Raw genomic sequence first — 22330 nt, forward strand, 5'->3', positions numbered from 1 at the left:
TTCTTAAGTTTCGAGAACTAGCTGGGATTCTGCTGGGATTACTCAAATCCAACACTATCTTATTGCAGAACCCTTGAATAGTGCTAGTCTTAATTAGATGTTTACAATAGCAATTAAAACTCAGTTTGTTTGCAATCACCTTTTGTGTGTGAATTGTTCCAGCTACACTAACTCAGGGAGGCAAACAAATTTTTGCAAGAGGATATTCGTGTCCACGATGCACTCAGAAGCAGTTTGGGGATGGTAAATATAACCTGAAGGAAAATCATACTGCTGCACCAAGAGCTAGCTGCTTAGACTCTATTCGTGCAGGTGATTGGGTAGCCAGCTTTGCCCAATCGTCGCACGCCCTTCTACCACATGCACCTTGGATTCGCTGCGCCAGTGGTCCGTTCTCTGCTCACACGGCGCGCGCATCCGCCATGGCGTGGGGAACTTCTGTGCACACGCCGGGCTCACGAGCCAGTGAGTTGAGCGAGCGGGCAAGCGAGCACGCGCCTTCACTCTTCTGCAATGTGCGAGGTAACGTGTGAAGAGGTCAGCTTTGGCACAAGCAACTCCTCAATGCTGCTGATGGATGAGGACAGTCAGTGGGTCGCGTGTGGGCAAAAGTTCAGTGAAATTAATCACTCCTCTCACTCCAAGGGTGAAAATGAGCATATGAGAAAGAATGACATTGAGTCTTTTAGCAATTTGCCGCTGGAATTATGTGATCCCATGAGGCGCAAAATTACATCTTTAAAACCCTCATTAACACCCGGAGCAGGAACACGGATTATGCGACGAAGGAAGAGTAAGTTGTGTCAGCATTCCGTAACTTCATTAGGCCTTTGAATTCCCCTCTTCGTGCGCATGAATGAGTGCCTTCTAATTCTTTTATTTTTTGGTTCTACAACTACACTGTCACTCTTATAAACAACATCTGAAGAGCAAACGCCTGCTATGCAAATCGCCGGTTGATCCACAAGGCTGCTTTTGAAGCATTACTGAAGTTTTGGAGTAAAATAGCCATTTGTAAGAAAAATTAAGGAAAAAGATAGAGGAATGCATGCGATTGCTGCTATAATCTTGGCATTTTTGACAAAAGTGGTTATTTCAGGCTTAGTCATTGTTTGGTTTATTGGAAAGTTTAAATGAAGTGCTTCGGGCTATCTTTGACTGGTTTCCAATTCAACCAATGAAATCTGACAGGGCGAACAGATAATGGTGACTAACCCACCAAAGTCCTTTGTAGCTACTCTTCTGCTCGCCCACAACTACAAGCTAGGCACAGCGTAGATAACTGCTTATGACTTGACTTAGTAAAAGAGGATTTCTTATGATATTTTTCCACTTTATGCCATTCTTATCCTGAGAGTTATGTACTACTTTGCTTGTGCTTTCAACTCAGAATGCGGGTAACCGAACTTTCATTAATAAAGCACATAACACCATTCCAAGTCAACAAAGCTCTTAACTGATGTCTTTTAATTACTCATTTTTAATGAGTTCCGTATCGGAAATTATCAGTTTAATCTCAACTGAGGAATAAGAGAAAATCTTATTGCTTAAATGTATCTCTGAACCAGCCTTGGGAAAACTTCGGGTTAAAGGATGACGCGTCGATGCAGGTGGAATTATTGCATGTGTGATTTTAAATAGTCCAATAAAAGAATCCGAGGTCATTTGTCCGTGACCGTCCAATCTTGGGGATGGCATGGCCACCGAGGAATGTTTTGGTGCACATTCTGCCATTTCGGATTAAGTATCCTTGAATATTGCAATATTATTCCACACTCATGTTCCCGTTCGGCAAATTTTCAAGTATTAGCACAAGCAGACTTGTTTAATGGAAGCGATCTGAGATAATATTTGCATGTTTGTCGAGCCTTATAGAGTTACCTATTCTCAAAGTACCTAATCCCATTATTCATTTACAGCAGATCCCGGTTAAGGTGTAACCAATCAACCAGAGGGTTGTAATTACATCGTCAGTGGTCTATTTTTGCTATTGGTGGTTTTTTAAAAGTGGTGTACAGATGCTCGCAGCATTTTTATAATGCGGAATTTTGAATAATGCAAACAATAAAATATCCTAAGATTTTCCATAAAAGCTTGTTTAACATGAAAAATAGATTGTAAAGGAAATCCCGGAAACCGGAAGTTGTACTCATAGGTTATCAAATAACCCTATTATTTTACTCTCTCGGTCAACAAGAGCATCAGAACAGAAGAACGTTACTCTAGGTGAATGTAATTATAATCTCAAGACATCCTTTATTTGCACTGCGTGGGTTCTCCAATCAGTTAATGAATGAAAATTGCATTCCGAAATTGGAATCGCTTGAGTTTTATTAAATTAGTTGTCGACCACCACGTATGTAATCCTTTTGGAGCCATGTTATATTAGTTAGAAAAGTTGCTTACAAAATTTCATAATCAAAAGGGAAAAAAATCAAAGAAAGTCCCTAGCTAACGATTTAAACTTAAGCACTTATTAGAAATAGCTGTCGCTTTGGTAAGTAGTCTAGAGCTGTCTGATAGGCATCTTTCCTTAAAAAAAAACTTGTAGAACGTCAAGGCGCGGAAGGCTGACAAATCACGTACCTTAGACGTTGAGCCGAAAGAGGGCTTCCGTAAGAACTTTTTATACGGCTTTTAGCATGCATTACACTAATACCGATTTATGTTAGTTAAATTATGTGACTAATTATGACCTTGTTAACAAAACCATTTTTAATCTAAAGCATTTGATGGAACTTAATATTGTTTTAGGGAATACAGACACCATAAAACACAAATGTCGAATTAGTTTATACCCTGATTTCCGACCAACTCATGTGCAAATTGCTGTACACTACTGACGACGTGTAAACGTAAATGCGGATGTCGTGCTATTTTGCATCAGAAGGCCGCTATCATGTGATATATGCATTACATTGCCTTCCTTATCCCTCCGACACCACTCAGCAGTGAGACAAGACTTCATGGAGGAGTCGATCTCGGAGACGGAGGAGGCGTTTCGCCAGTGGCGGGAGGCAATGCGAGCGATGGCGCGACTACCGGAGGGCATCCCCCAACAGTTTCGCCGGCGCATCTGGCTCCTCCTCGCTACCCACCAGCTCAATTCGCAGCATATCAACTGGCCTCGCCTTGCGCAGACCCTTTTCGCGCCTTGCAGCACCCACACCTCTGAGGTCGAGGAGCGCCTGGGACGACAAATTGAGAAGGACCTCCACCGTACCGGTTCTGGCGCTATCGTCACCACTGAGGCTAACCGTACCGCACTCAAACGCGTCCTTACCGCCTACACGCGCTGGAACCGGCGCGTCGGTTACTGCCAGGGCTTTAATATCCTCGCCTCTGTCATCCTCAACGTCATGGAACTTGACGAGGAGGCAGCTCTCAAGGTACCTTATGCTTCTAATTTATGTGTTTGCCACGATTGTTAATGTGGTCAAAATGTCAGAGATGGTACAACTTAGTGTTGCATTCGAGTTAATTTCTCCAGCTTGCTTTGCTTCCCTTAAAGCCGTTTTCTCTATTTCACTGAGATGGGCTTCTAACGCCTATCTTTGAGATGGGCTTTAATGCAGTTAAAGTGGAATGGCAATTCCTTTGTTGCATTATTTGATTTGGGGGGGGGGGGGGGGGATTACGACACAGGCAGGAATTTCTGCGACGTAGCACGAAGCCTCTGTTCGTTGTAAATTTCAAAATAAAACTTCGAAAATACCAAAAACTTTTCAAAATTCTCTTAGTTGAAATGCTGCATTTTATTGTAAGCGGATATTTGTGTTTCCTGGGATACGATTTGACTGCTCAGAATACATTTCCTTATGTCATCAACCGGGTAAGAAAGATGAGCGTGCTTTGCCAATTTCCGTGACCAGAAACGATGAAATTCCGGGTATTCATGTAGAGACTGGGAAAAAGAAAACTAACGAACAATCACAACGCCGTTGATGGGTGGAAACTCTGCAAGTTATCGCCTTTTAAATATGTCCGCTTTTTACGCTGTAGTTCCCCAGAAATGAAAAGTTTCGGCGAATCAACAAAAATCGAAAAGAACGGTTGGATTATCAGAACTGAATGGACTTTGACGGTTAATCCCCAAGTGCCGTCTTCTGTATTTCGAGAACCATTTGGTACCCGACTAAATTATTTTCTCCTGTGCGCTTTGACATTGCATCTCAAAACTAATTCACTAGAATCACGTTTACTTATTCTAACATGCTGGCATTTTAAATACGAATGTGCCTCTAAAAATTCTCTAAGAAGAGATTATTTTACCCAGATTTTACGCCATGTTAAGCACCCAGCTACTGGTTAAAATACCAAATAGTCATAATGCAAAGGTATAATTTATGGATATTTATAAACATGGCCCTGGTTTTTGGTGTCTATTTAATGGTTTGAAAAATCATAAACTCCTAAATCGTTTCAATCAGAAAAAACAAATGCTCCATACTAGTAACAGATAACTAAAGCGAGGCAGCTGAAATATCAGGTATCCTACCCACTGTACCCCAACGAGAACGAATATGGGTGTATTTTGATACTGAAAATGTATCAGTTAGTGCAAACACAAGTAGGATTGGTTTGGATCATTTCTTCTGACAGTTTCACAAAAATGATGCACAATGTCTTCGAAGTAACTCATAAAAATGCGACCTAACGTTGAAGAAGAAAACAGTGGCTTTGTGTGGATGATGGAAACTGAACACACTCCCTTTTACAAATCCTTTCTCTAAACACGATAGTTTCAAAGTTTGTAGCGACATGAGTAACAAGTGAGTTCGTACCGCCTGACGATGGAATTGATTCCTAAGGATGCGATTTTCTGATTAGGTCATGATATTCCTCATCGACTACGTTCTCCCTGAGTCCTACTTCGCGAGAAATCTCCAGGCCCTTTCCGTGGATGTTGCGGTTTTTGGGGACCTACTGGCACTTCGTCAGCCCATGTTGGCATCGCATCTGCAGAAATTGCAACGAGATGCTGGTATGTTTATTTAGTCTCCTCATGATTCTGTTACCATGATAATATGTTTCAAATGAACTGCGAAGAAATTTTCGAATGATTTTACTATTACTTACATGGTGAATGCGGAAACTCGCATAAAAGTATTACCGGATTGGAGTATTTTAGTGTTCACTCACATCAAATTATTTTTACCTTCGAGCTTTGTAAGGCAATTCATCTTAATGTTTTGATTGTCGCCATAATTGCGTCAAGCTGAAGTGTAAGTGATTACCCTCCAGTTCTCTAAATATGCTGTGAGATAGGGCTTTTGATCATCAGGAGGGAATCCATGGAATATTCGAAAGTGGTAATGTGCATGTTAGATGGTCGTGACCTTGTAAGAAGGTACAAACTCCCACAAGCTTATTTAGAAATAAATGCGCCTTAAAAAGAAGTGAACGCTTTAAAAAAATCAAACCTAAATATACATCATTTTGTAGAGGTGAAATTCCAATATGTTCAAAATTTTTTTTCACCTCCATTATTTGATTTCTTCATTGAAAAAACCTTGATCCTCTAATACTTAAATAGGTCGTTAAAATTGTCAAATCTATTATTCGATTTTCAGCAAATTGGTCCTGCATATCGTAAAGTTCTGATGGTTGAAATGTTCTTCACCACCACTTTGTTCCATGCTTACTTCCACATTAGGAAGCATCTCTTCTTTAGATGTAAGTGACTTTGAATGATGCCTCTTGTTTTTATCGGGCGAGGTGAAAGTGATTCACTGCGCCTTCCGCATTTAATGCTATCGGTCATGTGATTTCACGGATTTCTTGGCGCTGAGTTAAGTCGTTAGTGTACAACGAATGCATATTACATCCACAGTCACGTGACCCCGTTGTACACCACTGTGAACTATTTTTAGCGTTTGAAGCCCTTAATTTCACCTCCTCCGCCGCCACTCGACCGTCATTTGAACCGCCGTTGACGGACCTCTTCGCAATTCAATGGTTCGTAACCCTCTTCTCCACGTGCCTTCCGATGAACACAGTCCTGCGAATTTGGGACGCCATCCTGCTGGAGGGCTCCGAAGTAGGACTCAGAGCAGGACTTGTTGTCATGGAGATTCTCTCACAGTGAGTCCTCCCTCCAACAGTCGCTTTTTCTGCTTTAGATGTAGTTTCTCACCTCTTTTGATCTGTTTGTTTTTCTGTGAGAAAATGACATTTTTAGTAGTAAGATTATCCATTTGTGAAAAACATTTTAAATAATCCCAGTGCCTATCCAACAATAGTTTCTCATGCCTTTTTTGTCTGTGATTTAATGCGCAGTGCATTTTATTTTTTTAGTAGATTGATATTATTATAAAAGTTGGAGGACGTTTAAGTTATTTTCCCGTTTTAGCATAAGTTCATGGGGCTTTGTTTAGGGGGAGATGGTGAAGCTAATTATAGAATAACCCTTCCCTTTTTATTCTGGTCCCTAAGGTGCAATTTCGGATTTATGTAGTTACAAGTTAATACAGAAGATTAATCAATTGAAATGGAAACTGAGGCTAGGGGTTGAAGAAAATGTGAATCGGTAATCTAATCACTAGAAATACAATCTTGACCATTCTGCTATGAGGACTTTTTGAAGTACCCAATTCGAAATAACGAAGTATTTAGGTGATACAGCTGTTGGATGAAAAATTAGCCGTAGTCTTATCATCGGCTGCGCGTAATAATCATAACCTTCTAGGACTGGTACATGATTCCCATTTAGAGACTTGATGAAGTTGCCGTCGGCTGACAAGTTCTACTCTAGCATGGCCCAGTGGATGGAGGAGATCACTGAGGGTGCTGACCGGCCGGGCCTGAAGACGGTGGAGTTTATCTCTCTTATGTACAACATTGCACCATTGCCATGGCCTCGCCTTGGTGACTTGCGAAAGCGCTACGCCGCAGCTGCAGACGGTCGGAGAGAGGAGGTGCCGACCGTGCTCTATGGCGATGGCTATGACGAAGAGGCGAAGAAGACCAAGTCCAAGTGGTGGAACATCAATGTCAAGCAGGTCGTTGAAGAGTCTGCAAAGTCACCACCAAGAGCGAGTATCCAGCCCGCAGTAATGTGGGTCCCGCCTTTACCTTAACATCGTTGCTTCTTGTTCATTGTTTGAAAAGAATAATTGGAATATTGACAATTATAGTTCAAATTCAAAACCTTCTTTTTCTCAAACTAATGTTTTCAATAAAAATGTATTTAAGTCTGCTCCCAATTGCCAGGTGATTCCGTCGTTTAGTCGTGTGAGACTTGTTATTGGGTTAGTTCACACCACAAACGTGCCAATTAAAAAACAGGTTAGATGGGAAAAGGTGACTCTGACAGACTATGCTTTGCGGAAAATTTATTTGACTTGGCTAACGCAAATAGAGCACAAAATGTTTCACTTAAATGGCCCCTACTTATCAACACAGTCTTTTGTGAAATAACAAATAATTTGTCTGTGGAATCGAAGTGCCAAAAATAGGCAAGTAAGATACATGTCTGATTCCGTCGCACCGTCTAGTACTCCCTAAATCGATTATTGTGCTTATTCTTATTTAGCACTAGGTTGTTTATTTTTGAGTGTTTCCATTTGATCTGCCAAACAGTTTACCTTGTGTATGCAAACAGTGAAAAGCAATGTTTACTTTTAATTTTGCTGTTTCAAGGCGTTATATCCTAATCGGGCAGTGCTGGGTAGAGAAATGAGGTGATCACTTACCCTTTGAAAAACCGAAATTTTTTATCCTAGAACTACTCATCTCAAAGTCGTAAGATCAGCATTTTTTTCGGTTGATAGAACTGGACAAAATCAAATAAGGTAGTTTATGAGACTGCTACACTTATTTGACTTATTTCCATAACCGCTATTGCTGCTTATAGACATCAAGGCGATGAGGGAATGGGTACCAAGCCAGGTGAGTGCACGTGCCCGCCTGTCTGGATTCATGTGCGCCATGGTGTGCCAGGGCTGAGGTTGTTTACAGTCAGTCTATGGTGGCGTTTTAGGTACGGACTCCGCACTCCCACGCCAGCTACAAACATCGCCTTCAGCGTCGGAGCAGAACTTCAGCCCACTTCTAAGCGCAGATGAGTCCTTCACATTGGAAATGAGTGATGCAAACAGTGTTGACGAAGTGAGTCCTATACCATATCCCTCCAAAATGTGACTATTTAAAGTCCAAAAATATTTTAGCTGTGTAAGTTTCAATCCGCATTATGATTGTAAAAAGGCTAAATTTTTCATGCACAGAGTCTAACCACTGGTGCAAATCAGAAACGTTTCGCGCCGCATTAGTGTGAGTCGTTTCAAGTGTTAGTGTACTGCTAGTAGCCAATGTGGAACTGGAATTGAGGTGAAATAGGGTGAATTTGGCACAAGTTTGCTTGTGCGTGTGCGCGAGCCCCATTCGACGACGTCTCGCTCGTAGCGAGAGCAACAGTGCTCCTTGAGCATTGATTCTGGACCCTGATTTTTCACACATGCATACACACACCCTATCGTATGAGTTGTGCATAACTTCTCCGGGGTGCAGTGTCATGAAATGATAAATTTCCCGCATCATCTCTTACCCCACACTGTTACTATGTTGGCTCGGCAAGTGCACCTTTTACTCTCTCACTTTCTTTTATTCTCGTATAACACCTTCTTCTTTAATTTTTATAAGTGATTTTTAAAATGTCACCTTATTAGTACGAAATTTCACTTACAGTATGTGACAATTCATGTGGCAAATGGTGCCGAACTTGGCCACCTTGAGAGTCAAATTAGAAGTCACTATAGGCGTTGCTTGAACACTTTATTTCAGTATAATTAGTAGCCTAGTTGACTCATCGCCTAGTCTTCGCTTGTGCGTTTCTTTGAGACAAAGATTTTATCCGTATCAGTTGTCTTCCAGTACGACATTGCTGATGGAAGCTTTTCTAGTGTTTTTCATTTACCGATTTCATGAGTACTTTGGTAGTCGACAGACTGATTATCGAAGTGAATGACTTGGTAATTTAGATATTAATGGGTTCCGGGTCTATGAGGCACTTTCCTTTTTTCCTCTTTGACAAATTCCGACCGCAACGTCGCAATGAAACTAGAAAACTTCTCGTCATGTACGAAGACCAAAAAAGGCGAAGAGTGGAAGTGAACTATGACGCATACTTGCTTGGGGACGAAGCATTAATTACACAAATTATTGGCGATCCCACTCAGGTCGAGAATCAAAGTTATGCAGATTCGGTTAGTGCCAAATCTGTTCATTTCGAGGTGTTATGCCTTAGTACTACTGCGGTCGAACCCTTTCCTATGTAGCTGCAAGTCACCCACCTTCAGCTTCAACAGCAGCGGTTCGCATCCCCCCTGGCCATAAACAACCGACACTACACCCCTCATGATCCCATAGAGAGGACAGACTTGCTACAACGCACCTCCTTCCAATTTGATGACAGCTTCCTTCAGACCATCAACGAGTGGCAGCGGCGCAACGCAGCCGCTCTTGCTAGCGCGGGCTCTGAAGACAGTGACTCAGATATATCCGACACTCCCGATCTCCTCTCCCATTCGGTCTTCCCTTTCGAGGCCTCTCTGATTCCCAGACCGCAACGAACCCTCCTCTCCATCGTTGCACAAAGGAGGATAGCTGAGCTCGCCTCTCCCAACACCGTCAGTGAACTTCCTTACATTGATGCGCTCTCCTACTGCATGCCACCTTGATTCCGATCACCAATTACATCGAAACGCAATTGGAGATTGTAGGTCCAAGAAAACAGAAATCTAGATTCAACAGGAGACATAGGCAAAGAATTAGATGGCTGTGAATTTCTATTCATAATGGCACAATTAGCGGGGAGTCATTCACTTTGGTCCTCAGCCACTAAATCCGGATTCGACAAGATGTTAACAATAAATACTAATAGAAAGAAACTTCCTTTTAAAACCGATTCCTTTTATTATTTTTAAGTCTTTATTGAAACCTGTGTTTTTTAATTCCATGATACTTGACCCAGGTTTATGACTCTTCGACAAAAGGCCAGTTTATCTTTTTGAGGATTGAGGATATTTTTGGATGGTTGCAACGGCTTTGGAATAAAGTCGGTTTACACTACACCTTGCTTATATTAGAATAAACCACTAGTTAATAGTGAAAATTATTCTCTGCGCAAAATATCATAAAACTTAAAACCGAAAGATGAATTATTTTCATAATCTACTAGTCAAATGTTAATCTCTTAATCATTTTTTAGTCTTTCAAGATGCAGAGAGGTTTGTAGGTTGATTTCCTCAGTTCTATTTTTTTAGAATGAAATGAAATCCTCCACCCATTCACCTCCATTGTCGCTGAGTAGATCCTCGGTTTTGGCCAAAACCATAATACGTGATCGTACCAGACCGAAGGAGAGTTTCGCTGTGAGTCGTGGAGCCGTAAAGCCTGTGCAACAGAGCGGTGTCTTGCCAGCCTCGCGATCGCCCTCGTCGGTATCGATGCCGTCACACGAGGCGCGAGCATCGGCGCCGACGCAGACGGGAGAGTCACCCGCCCCACCGTGGGCCGCCGCGATGGCTGCCATCGCCGTCGTCCCACGCCCATTCGACAAACGCGACGCCATCTAATTACTTCCTGTACAAATCTCAGCTCGTCTCGTTTCGCACCCTTTCCATCTCGAGTACAACCTATGGCCGACTATAGCCTACTTACTTCCCTCTGCCATCCCTTCTCACTTTAAATGCAATGTGTGTGGATCCTAGCACGCTGGTGCTTCAGGGCTGCTGGAAGTTAGGGTTCTTGGGTTAACAACATCTTCAAATTTTGTGGATTTTGATACTAAACTTGGTAAGATTCCAATAGGAGCGATGTGTGTTTTACGATGCAATCATTAAAAAAACTCTCTGGAAAATTACTTAGAATCTCGTTGCACATTCTGCACATTTTTTCTTGAATTGGCTTCCATTTTGAAATTTCGCAGTCGTGATTTAACTTGCAGGCGAATGCGAGCATTAGAAGCGACTAATTTGCGCACGCGAAATAATTTAAACAAATGAATTGATCATTTGGGAATCATTTTGTGATTTAGAACATCATCGGACCTATCGTAAACAAATTATTGGACTGCCGTTTTCTCCACTGGTAATTTATCTCAAACGCATTCACATAGGTGGTCTTCTCTTCATTAAGTCTATGGTTAACGTGGTGAAGCATAAAGTCCGTCAAGATCAGGCTGCTCTGCTGATGGACTGGATTACAATAACTTAAACTACAAACAAATGATGAAAGTATTTCATTATTTTGAACGATTAAACCCGGTGTAAGCATGTCGGTTAGATTGCCCCCGACAGAGTTTTAATCTCAGCCCAGGAAGCATGTAAAAAGAAGTTCAAGGGAATTGGGATGATTTGTTGGAAATTTCTCGTGGATGCACTCTCACACACGTATACGCACCAACGCCGTCTCGCACCACAAAATTTGCGTTTGGTTTGCCTCTGCCTAGCCCTCTTGACTCCTTCTTTGTTATCTGATCCGTCTTAAGTAGAAGGCTGCAGTGATCTCGCTCATGTCGCGTTCCAGGTAGCTGAAGAGAAGTTCCACCTCGAACTGAATGGGGAGTTTGTCAGTGATGTTGTGCAGTTCCTTGGCCACCTCCAGAATCTCCCGCACCCACGGGTCTAGCTGTTGGAGGGAACCGCTGTGCTTGATGTTCTTTAGCAGCTCACAGATGAATGGAACTATATAATCTAGAGATTCGGGTCGGTTCTTGTAGGCCACGTAGATAAGCGACTTGAGGTCAACTCCAAGCTTTATGCCTTTGGCTAATGTAAGGCGGCCAAGAAAAGCCCCAAAATTCTTCAGTGATCTCCCCTTGTTCGGATTTAGTTGGCCGGGTCGCAGCAGAAAGTCGATCTCTCGTGTAAGCAAATCAAGAATAAGCGGACGGAAATTATTCTGACGGTTTGTTGCAAGCAAAACGAATTCGGTATACATATCGACCAGGTTCGACTCGGTTGCAACTCTGCTTATGATGAATTCAGCCAACCAGCGATTGAAGTGTAGAGGCAGTTGGGACATGAGTTCATGTGTTTGGTTTTTCAGATTGCGTTCAGTGAGATTGTTCAGAATAAAGCAAATTTTTTTCGATAGGCGCTCTGGCGGTTGTGGAATACTTCGGAAAGCCGCTCGGGAACTCATCATGTCCTCGCCTCACGATAGTAGTGTTTTTTTAACACGGCGGAACCGAGAGCACTCCGCTCCTGAAGACGACAAATTAAGCGCCCAACGAGAGATGTCTGTGACGATTTCGAACAAATCGATCGCATTGTTGGAGTGACGCAGAAAAAATCGATCCAATTAATTGATCTGATTAGTTCTTTACGCGCGCGTCTCTGAGCGCCACCTGTGCGCTAAGAAAATTCGGCCACCATTGAGCGCTCGTTGTTTGGCTGCACTGCTCACGACTCGACCCGCCAAACCACGCTCAGTGAACCATTGTTCCCCCGGACAATGGAACTGGCAACGGATAATCCCTTCCCTATTATAAGCGGTTAAGTCTTGCAGTGGAGTTGTCATATGTCGTTTAATTTTTAATCAGAAGTTTAAATTGACCGTGTAAACTCGGTGGAGAATTCCCTTCCTTTCCCAAATTCAAATAAACAAACAACCTTTCATGCAAATAGGAAAAGTGGTGTGTTTTAGGTTGCTTACCCATCTAACGGAAATAGGTTCTGCTCAAGATTCCATGAAAAAGTGCAATCTTTTGAAAGAAGCCAACTAGATTTACCACTTGAGATGCAGTTATAGCTGTCTCAAAACATCTCCTTTTTGCTAACTTTTAACTCATAATGGAGAGAAACAAATAAAAATGTAAAAACACTGCATTTGCTACAATCTGTCTGCAGCGCAATCGGCGATCCGTACACCTGTCGTGGAACCTGCGATAAAATAGTTACTAGTATCAAAAGAGTATGACAGATACGATTTATGCTAAAACTGGTTAGTTTGTTTGCACTATTTAAATGACTTTTAACCTAATCAGACTACTTAACTTATTGCGTAGTTTTAAGCTGGGTGAGATGGTGAATTATGGACGAAATTGAAATATACGCTAGAGTTATATGGATCTATACTCTCATCAAAATAATTTGATAATTCCATGTTGACTAGCTTTCAGCAATACGGGCTTTGAAGAAGCCCTGAAACATGGCTCTCTGTGATTATGGTGCATCAAAATCCAAGAAATTGAAAATTGTACTAATATAAGCCACTGCCGATTTTCGACGCCAATGAATAAAATGTACGCCAGCGATTTTCTAAGATCTTTTTCAACTATACCGTACCTTTCGAGTTGTCACATTAAATTAATTAAGACGGATACCACTCTAGGGGTTTTTGCAGCACTTTTAAACTGGATAGGCGAGGGTTGTGTTTAAATCTATATGTTATTATACAGATGGGATTAGGGTAGCTAAGGTAATCATCTGCAGCCCACTTTATGGAAAAGAGTACCAACGACCATTGAGCTAAAAAAAGAAATTGTAAAGTGAAACCCAAATCTTTATTCCTGTACATCATGGTGAATTTAATTGTGCATAAATGCATTTAAAAATTTTCCCGGTGGACCCAAATCGGTAAATGTAGCAGCATCACTGGAAGCCTATTTCATTAATAAAGTTCCAAAAGAAGTTTGAACTTTCAGAATGGCCGAATGAATGAAGAGGAAGAAGTGAAATAAGATCATAATGTGTAACCATATCAGAGTCTGCACTCTTGACACATATCTACGCAAGATTTTTTCACTGCACAAAAATCCTTCTATTACTGGGATAAGGACCCATCACGTACTTTAAGAACAGGAATCCTTTGTACAAACAACAAATCGTTTGGTAAATGCGCTTACTCGCGGAACCATTAATTGTTCAGCTGAGCAACTCCACCTTTTGTGCTAACCCTCCCCTCCTAATGACCACATTTCTGCCTTCCCCCTAGAGGTATTATCTGCCTCAGACAGTTCATTTGAGAGCTGCATTGTGATCTTGGCTTAAGTCATTTACTATTCGTAAAGTAATTAACTTAGTCTTGTTTATTTTAACGATTTCAATGAACTTCCTTCACATCGGAAGTCACCTAAGCACCGTGCTTGGAGCACTGCAAAGTAAATCCTGGAACCGGAGTGTGGGTGATCTAGGGCACTACACAGATTGAATTTCGGGTATAATTGCTGTTATCCAATAGCTGGTAGTCTATACAATTTAACACTGATAACTTTTATGGATGAAAAATGAATATGAAAACGCATCGTTGGCAATGACCATCCAAAAATGATTCAACAGGTCCACCTTGCTTTGGAGACTGCAGATTATTCCCATGTGCCAGTTTCCATAGTAGAACCCAAATAACTAGTATCTGTAATTAAATCAGACCCGAGAAGTAAGCGCGAACTAAGCATTCACAAAAGTATGAATATGTGCGCAAGAATCAGACCAAGAAAAAGTAATTCGTTTACATCTGGACCTGAAAATACTTAATAGAAGCAGTCACAATTATGAAAAATTTTTACTACTTCTTTTGGACTGCAGAACTGTGGCGCAAGTCACTTTTATTTTTAGTTCATTAAAGAAGTCACGGATTTTAATAGAAAAATAATGAGAAAACACCATGTGCAATATCAACTGACTTTGACCAAATTCATAGGTTATGTTGGAACCATAATTATACAAATGTTATTTCACAATAAATAAACAACTGTGTAAATAGGCAGTGGCCATTTCTCATAGAGTTGGTTAACTAGTTAGCAACTTTAAACTTTTTGTCGATATTATGCTTAGGTTTAATCAAATATGGTAGAAAACGAATTAAAACAAATTTCACTGGGGAAAATTACACTTATAACCAATTGATTACATGCGTAATCTATTCATCTTGTGATCATTATACAAAAACCCCATACTTGACGAATCCAGCTTTTCATTTATGCGTTGTCGCATATTGTCATACTAAATTTTTCAGATTTATCATAGGTTCAAAGATGCCAAAATCATGCATATCAATCAATGGCTCGTTTAAACAAGTTTTTTTTGTGTACCTTCATCATCAATCGATCACCTGTTGAAAAAATAAAACGCGGAATCGAATGCAGAGTTCAAAAGTAAAAGTGCGTAAATGCTTAGATTTGGTTGCGGTGGCCTGTGTGCATCTCAACGGAATCTAGGTGGTACCTGTTTATTTGGGAATATAAAACAGCCGTAAGCATTATGATAATTAGGCTGTATTTGTAATTACATTACGAGTTAACGCGCCACCCAAATCTGTTCCAGAAAACTTCAGCTGCGATTTTGTCAGGGGTGAGGTAAAGTGGTTTGAGCCCAAATATGACAAGACCCGAAAATTATTAAATCTTTTGGTCTAATATATCATTTCCCGAATAATTAGTTGATGGAAAAGTAAGAGTATGAGCTCTCTCAAATTCAAAAGGTGTCTTTTTTTTGAAAAAAGTCAAGCAACTGATCGGCAAAATTAATAAAGGGTTGGCTCACGTAAAGTAATTTATTAAATCTATTCCATTAGTCTAACTATAAATATAGGGTGAACCATCCTCTCTCTTGTGTAATACACCTCTTCCTCCAACTGCGATTAATACGAAGAACTGCGACTCATTGCTCGCCTAATTCAATCTACCTTAACCCTATTAGTACACGTATCGGGAAGAATGATCCCCCAGTAGAACCGGAATAGCAGTCGTTTCAGAACTCGTATTGAGAATTATTACCGGTGAGCCTCAAGAATATACCAATGCGCATTCTGCCTACCATCATGAGGTAGGGCTAATTGCAAAACATGACAGTATTTTGCATGCCAAAGATGTAACAACATAGCACTTTTTTGAGCTAATTGTATAAAATCTGGCGCTAGGTAGCGAATTAGCCACCAGATTTAGTTTGCGATTTTTTTAATGCATCTGTAGTGTCGACTTGAAGCAGTTTAATGCTTTAACAATTTATTTGGGGTAGAATATAGGCTTACTTACAAATATAATAGTTGCAAAATAAAGGGATGTAAATAAAATCAGAAATTTTTTTTAACGACTTCAATCCTGATTTTCCTATCATTTTCTCTAGCTCCACAGCAACTGTTATTGTTGTGAGAGCCAGAATTCGTTGCTTGGGTAAATATATGGCATACATTACCCCAGGGGTAAATGAAATGTGTATCTTTAAATTGGTAATTTTAATCAAATAATAATTTATAAGTTAAAGGGCATGCAAATTGTTGAAGTAAACTGTTGACAGCTTACAAAATATTGAGCTTCATTTGATAAAATCCCTTTATTTTATGACTCCTCACCCATATGCGCAATAATTTGGTATATAACTTAGTTGAATAAGACAGAGAGAGAATGCAACATGCAGAAAATACAATGAGAAGATGGGTATTTGTGAAGTATCTGAGGTTTCTGTGTGTAAGAAGACAAAATTAAGGGAAAGGAAGGAACTGAGTATCAAAGGATTGGGGTGTTTGAAACCCCTCTCAGTTAGATAACTTGTGTGGGTCGGAGGAGAGGAAAGAAAACAAATGCAATAAATAAGTTAGAAGGGACCAGAAAGGAGGGAGGTGACATGCAGAAGGTCAGAGTTCCAGTAATTTTGGGGAACACTCTCCATGACAGCGAAAGCAAGCACAGGCCTCTCTCTGGATGTACCTATACAGATTCACACACTACCTCAGCAGACTAGATGGTGGCGAACGCGAAATTGTCGCGACTTTTCAAAACTGGAGGTGAAGCGAGGTTGTGTTCGTGTGTGTATGCGTGTTAGATGTATTAACGTTCCTTGATAACATGCAACTCCGAAAGCCATATTAGTAGGGTCATTAGCACGTCACGAAAAGCAATGAGGTGGTTGTCCTTTTACGAAACGGAGATTTGTGCTTGGCGGCTACTGGTGGGAATAAAAGTGGTTTTTGCTTTTACTACTGTTGTTGATTTGGGTACGTTTGAGTGACTCTGGAGGAGTTGACAATGCTGATTCGCTCCATCAGTGCCCCTGTCGGCGTTATCTGCAGACCCTTCCAGGGTGGGAGGAGGGGTGGGGAGCGAATTTATCCCTGCTGAGATCGTGCTAACTCGGCCATTCCGGACACTGGGCCCAAGTGGTGCGGGGGAATTCGATCAGGCACGCAGTAGTCCAGAGACTGACACCAGTCCTGCAACAGCACAAAAAAGGCATGATTAATCAGCCGGCGCGAGTCTCCTTGATAGGATTATTTATGCTTTTGCAAGTGAATTTCAACATGTAACCCGACAAATGTTACTTGAGAGTAATTTTTCTTATTGATGTTGCCGAATAGTAATATTAAAGCCAAATAAATGATATTTGGACTGTAACTAAATGTATAATTAGTGTTCCAGAAAACACAACAAATTCATAAAACCAAAATTTAAAAACCTTTTTATTGATGCTTTCACATCATAGCTTCATGCAGAAGTCAGTAATTGGAAAATTCAAACTGAAATCGAACCATAAAAAAGCAGATCTTCGTTAAGTCGACTCAAACTTCTAGGGCTGTGAGAGAATGCCTTAATAATATATTTATTGAAGTAGTGAATACAAGCAACTTTAAGCTCTTTTAACTACAAGGAAATCAAAACGTAACAGTTTATATTTGGGTGAAAATATGCATGTGTTTATATAGGCTATTCTGCTTGTTTTAGAAGCAAATGTTCATTTGCATAATTTGTTATAATCGTCAGCATATCCCCTGCTTACCGATATGAACTTAATGGGCATTTTAATAACTGGGTATGAATAGAGCAGCAGGTGGTTTGGGTCAAATGTGCCTCAACTGAAGTAGTATTTCTCTTCAATGTCAGAGGACTTCACTTAGGAGCAAACTAATATTTAAGCCTTCCACGAAAACATATTGTCTTCTGTTCATGATTGGAAAAACAGAAGGATGAAAGAAGAGTCTGAAGATATTTGGGCAAAGAACTCATAAATGCGCGAAGAAAGTGCGGAATCAGTGGGAGAAATCTAAGTGGCAGTGATGCGTGTGGTGGCGACATATCGTCTCCTCCTCCTTTGACTCTATCATGGGCTGCCTTGTGTGAAAAACAGTTGCTGCCTTCTGTCCAAAATCAGCCTACCCACCAACGCACTCCGCGCACAGCACTTGAGGGAAGAAGCAAATCTGGTGCCTGACCTTGGGACGCCCAATCAGTGGGCGTGCGCGTGTTCCAAATTAAGACGTAGAAGTCGTGCGTCCAGATCGATGGGCGTAAACAAATGCACACAAGGACGGGCGAACAAATTGCAGCACTGCCGACACTGCCTCCATTGCGTATGCGCCGCGACCCTTGTTGGCCAGTCAAATCATCTATGGGGGCTGGGGGGGACTACAGCTCCACTCTTCCGTCACACGGTAGGAGCATGTCCTCATGACCACAAGGTGAAACGGTTAGGTTGCTTTGGGAGCATTTTGGAGTGTTTAGAGTCCTTGTGTTTTGCACGAATTATCACCCATTCGTAAATCAAGACGTTTCAATCAGCCAAGAAACTTTTATTACGAGTAAAACAAAAGGACTCAGGTTGTGCTTCGAATTATCGACAAATTCTCTGGGTAAAACTTAAAATGATTCAAAAACGATTGAGGTTTCAGAAACATACCGCGGAGTACGAAAGGAAATCAGGCCCCATTTCACAATTGTCCATGCCTAAAACAATAATTTAAACAATGAAGTAAGGTATACGATTTGTGATTAACACTCTCGATCTAAATGTATGCGACCTATTCATGCCACCACACCGTATTTAATCATCAACAGCAAAAAAACAGTTGTCTATAGACGTTTTATGACACCATGCAAAGCCCAACCAAGCTACTCACATTTACCGCACAATAAGAAATTACACAAAAACGCCAACCGCAGACATTACAGGGCTGTATGTAAACTGTTTTGGCCAACTTATCCACCACATTACATATCTCTCAAAAATGTAGAGTCTGTATCAAATTGGATTAGCAGTACGTAGCACTGAAACACTTTCTTGAGGCCAAATTCAGTTGCAGCGCTAACAAAGTTAATTGTTAGGATGACCTTGCAATACTAGGATGGCGCTGTGCTTATTTATAATCCGAGTGTCGTTTAGCGCGGCACCACAAGTGTTGTCGCTGTCCTCCCAAACCTTATAAATCGTCTTTTATGGGGGTCATCCAGTGGGCGATTGCACCCCTAGCCTGTTAGTGCCGTGCCAACCAAGCACATCACCCATCATGGGCGAATCGACCAATTCCAAACAGACGAACTTAGACGATGGAAATGCCCCTTTTGATGCTGCATATGTAAACTACAATAGCATTTTTTGTTAAAGATTTGGGAGTCATTTCAATGATTACACCCAGATGTCCCAACAAACATCCATTTTAACGCCGAAAATGGTAAAATATCCAATTCCCATGCAACTAATAAGACGTTTTAATTTTTAATGGAAAAACATGCAGCACAAAGGTGTAGGATCAAAAATTTTTGCTGCTCTTAGTGTTGAGAATATCTTTGCAGCACTTCAAGATGGCATCAGTAGCATTAGTGGAAACAAAGTAGTAAGCAAAATAAAGCAGATGCCCCTACACTCTAAAACGGCATGCTTTACATTCTACTTCATCTATTTGTTCCTAAAGAAATGAACACATTTTAATGAACCTCCGATTTTCAGATGAATTTATCCGGAGGCCTGTGTCGGACCACCTTCGGAGCTAAGCATGTCTAAGAACTTTTCAAGAATTTGAGTCGCCAAACAAAGCTTAGAATTGAGCATTGGAGACGTATCTCCTCTAACACCCTGTTATTCCCATGTCATCACTTCAGTTTCCTGTTTACATGTGCAAGCTCAGTTGATACAGTTCTATAAGTGTGTTGCTCTTAATATGGAAAAGTTTAATTAAGCAAGAACCGATGTTAAGGTTGAGCTCTTTATATCGTCACGCTTCAAGAAACGCAACTATTGTGTGTGATCCGCTTGGGGGACCCAAGCGCTGTTTCAATTGACCAAAAATGACAGATATGAAATTGGGATTCCATAAAAAATACTGACCTGAAACCATATTGATGTGTAGTCCTTTTTAAATTCATCACGATAGGTTGCAGGGGTAGAATGTTGCTAATAAGTGTCGAATCTAGCAACCACAGTCATTCGAATGCACTTTTTATCAATGAACCATCTCAAATTTTGTGCCAAGGGTCTGTAAAACCTCTTAGAAATATTAGTGATTTTACCATAAGTGATGGGATAATCTTAAGATGATTAGTTCGAATCGGCTGTTCTGAGCTGGGGAATGATAAGGGCGATATCTGCGCCCATTTGAACCATGTAACTAAATTAAGCTATTTTGAGGGAGCTAATAATGCTGCACTTGCATACTGCTGCTGAGATGCTGATCGCAAATATTGACCCCTCTCTTTGCCTTCTTCCCGCCTACTCACTTATGCTTTCCTTTTCTTCCTCTCCACTTCTGCCCTTCTTTTAGCTTGCCTCCCTCTCCTCTTGACTATGAAAGTGTGGTATCTTTGGTCGAGCTTCATGCGTGCGCAGGGAAAGGGAACAGGAAGGTGCAGGAAAGGCGAACGCCTGGGTGCACGTGAAGGCACATACGCGCATGCAAGCGACCGTTCTGCGGAATCGCCGCATCAAACGATGGGAAACCACCCCACCGGAAGGCGTTTCAAACACTGGCGTGCCAAGTTGTGCACAAGCTTATCCCTTATGATTGATGTTAATTAATTTTTAAATTCACTAAAGGATTGCATTAGTCAATTTGAGTTTGATAGTTTTGGCGAAGAATAAGCATTTCGCATTTGGATGGCTACCGCGTATGTTCGCTTTCGATCGGAAATTGAACAGGTGATTACTATGAATTTAGATGGAGTCATTTTATATAAAATTCCAAAATGCCAGTTTCGTCATCTCTGTAGTTTTTTTACACTTTACCACCCATTGATGGTGTAGATTTATGCCTACAATTTGCGTTACTAACTATTTACGTCCAGATTTTAATAGGGTTTGTGCTGTGGTAAAACTGACCATAGCCCGGGTGCTAAGAAACCGTCTTGATTAGTGAAAAATGTAGTTAACAGTGACTTCTGTGTCCCTTCCATCGTGAAATGAAAATGACGTATTCGTGAAGAAATTCGCGTAGAATATGAATACGGCATGTGGAATAAATGCACACAATTGCACTTAGTAGTATTAATGGTTAGAAGTGAGGGCGAGCCAAATATTCCTTAAGGAGTACTGAAGAATCCACTTTTGAGACATCTTTCATCAAGATATTTCATTACTTTGTCTCACTTCAGTACAACAGGGTCAAAAGCAAACTTTCAAATCCACGTGGGTAATATCAAAACACTCCTTTAAAAGTGTCAAAAGCTTGCGCTACAGTATTTTTGCACATTTACGTCATGTCGACTTGAAACTTCCCATTGACATACCTGACATAAACTTTCCAATTGCAAAGTAAAGCAGATTCTTTTCGAAAATATTTTTAAACATATATCATCAGTCTATGACCAAAATAACCCATTTTTCTATTTAAATTTCCCATAATAAATTATTAAAACAGCTCAATGTGACATTTTTGAAATATTATTCGTGAACACATTTTTTAGTATAAACCCCACACACTCACAAATATGAATTATTTTGTGAGAAAACAAAGTGTTTACGAAAATGTATTTCAGAACGATCTTAATCAGCTTCTCTTGACTGGTTATGGATTAGCACAAGGCTAAAAAGGCTAAACCTTATGAAGGGCCTCGGGAGTCTGATGTTCTTCGAGTTGGTTGAGAGCTCTGTAGTCGATTGCGTTGGCTCCTTCATCTAATTTACTACTCACACACACACACACACACACACCCTAATTGGTATTGACTTGAGCCCCGACGCTAAACCCTGGCTTAGCAGCAGTCACCTCTACCACCTCAGCGATCCGAATTCGGCACATCTCATTCAAACAATAACGGTTTATTTACGATCAAATGCTCAACGACAATATTGAACCAATGTCTGCAGGTAATGCTTTATATATGCATTGGGATTATAACCCGTCCGGTCCCGCCACGTCGAAAATAATAACGATAAATAAAATTTAGGTAAGTGTTTCAGAAATAAACACCATTTAAAAATATTGCTCATGTGTGGGGAAGCATTTTCGCCGTAAGGAAAGGAAGCCGACATCATGCATAAAATCGAGGTCACCAGCCAACAAGAAATCAATAAATTGGAAACAGAATACACCTAGGAAGTTGAAATAGTACATTGCCGATTTCACCTCCAAGAGTCTGCAATTGTTCTCTTCGTTGATTACCCAAAAATGTTTGATTAGTGTTTCA

The 22330-nt window shown here is 40.8% G+C and overlaps 3 protein-coding genes across 3 annotated transcripts; 1 reads left to right on the forward strand and 2 right to left on the reverse strand. All coding sequences in view use genetic code 11, as the record gives it.

The window, feature by feature from the left end:
* Positions 1-513: 513 nt before the first annotated feature.
* On the forward strand, positions 514-10574 carry EGR_00062 (TBC1 domain-containing protein; the record flags this gene model as incomplete). The annotated part of the gene is made up of 10 exons (XM_024489311.1): positions 514-793; positions 2953-3389; positions 4831-4984; positions 5874-6084; positions 6713-7057; positions 7856-7890; positions 7982-8109; positions 8979-9203; positions 9276-9626; positions 10263-10574. The coding sequence occupies 10 exons, from the start codon at positions 514-516 to the stop codon at positions 10572-10574; spliced, it is 2478 nt and encodes an 825-aa protein (XP_024355989.1).
* Positions 10575-11469: 895 nt separating this feature from the next.
* Positions 11470-12144, reverse strand: EGR_00063 (CCR4-NOT transcription complex subunit; the record flags this gene model as incomplete). The annotated part of the gene is made up of 1 exon (XM_024489312.1): positions 11470-12144. The coding sequence occupies one exon, from the start codon at positions 12142-12144 to the stop codon at positions 11470-11472; it is 675 nt and encodes a 224-aa protein (XP_024355990.1).
* Positions 12145-16176: 4032 nt separating this feature from the next.
* On the reverse strand, positions 16177-21491 carry EGR_00064 (hypothetical protein; the record flags this gene model as incomplete). The annotated part of the gene is made up of 5 exons (XM_024489313.1): positions 16177-16228; positions 16294-16402; positions 17467-17578; positions 18612-18658; positions 21431-21491. The coding sequence occupies 5 exons, from the start codon at positions 21489-21491 to the stop codon at positions 16177-16179; spliced, it is 381 nt and encodes a 126-aa protein (XP_024355991.1).
* Positions 21492-22330: the final 839 nt, after the last annotated feature.

Source organism: Echinococcus granulosus (genome assembly GCF_000524195.1).
Source record: "Echinococcus granulosus chromosome Unknown EG_S00001, whole genome shotgun sequence".
NCBI lineage: Eukaryota > Metazoa > Platyhelminthes > Cestoda > Cyclophyllidea > Taeniidae > Echinococcus > Echinococcus granulosus.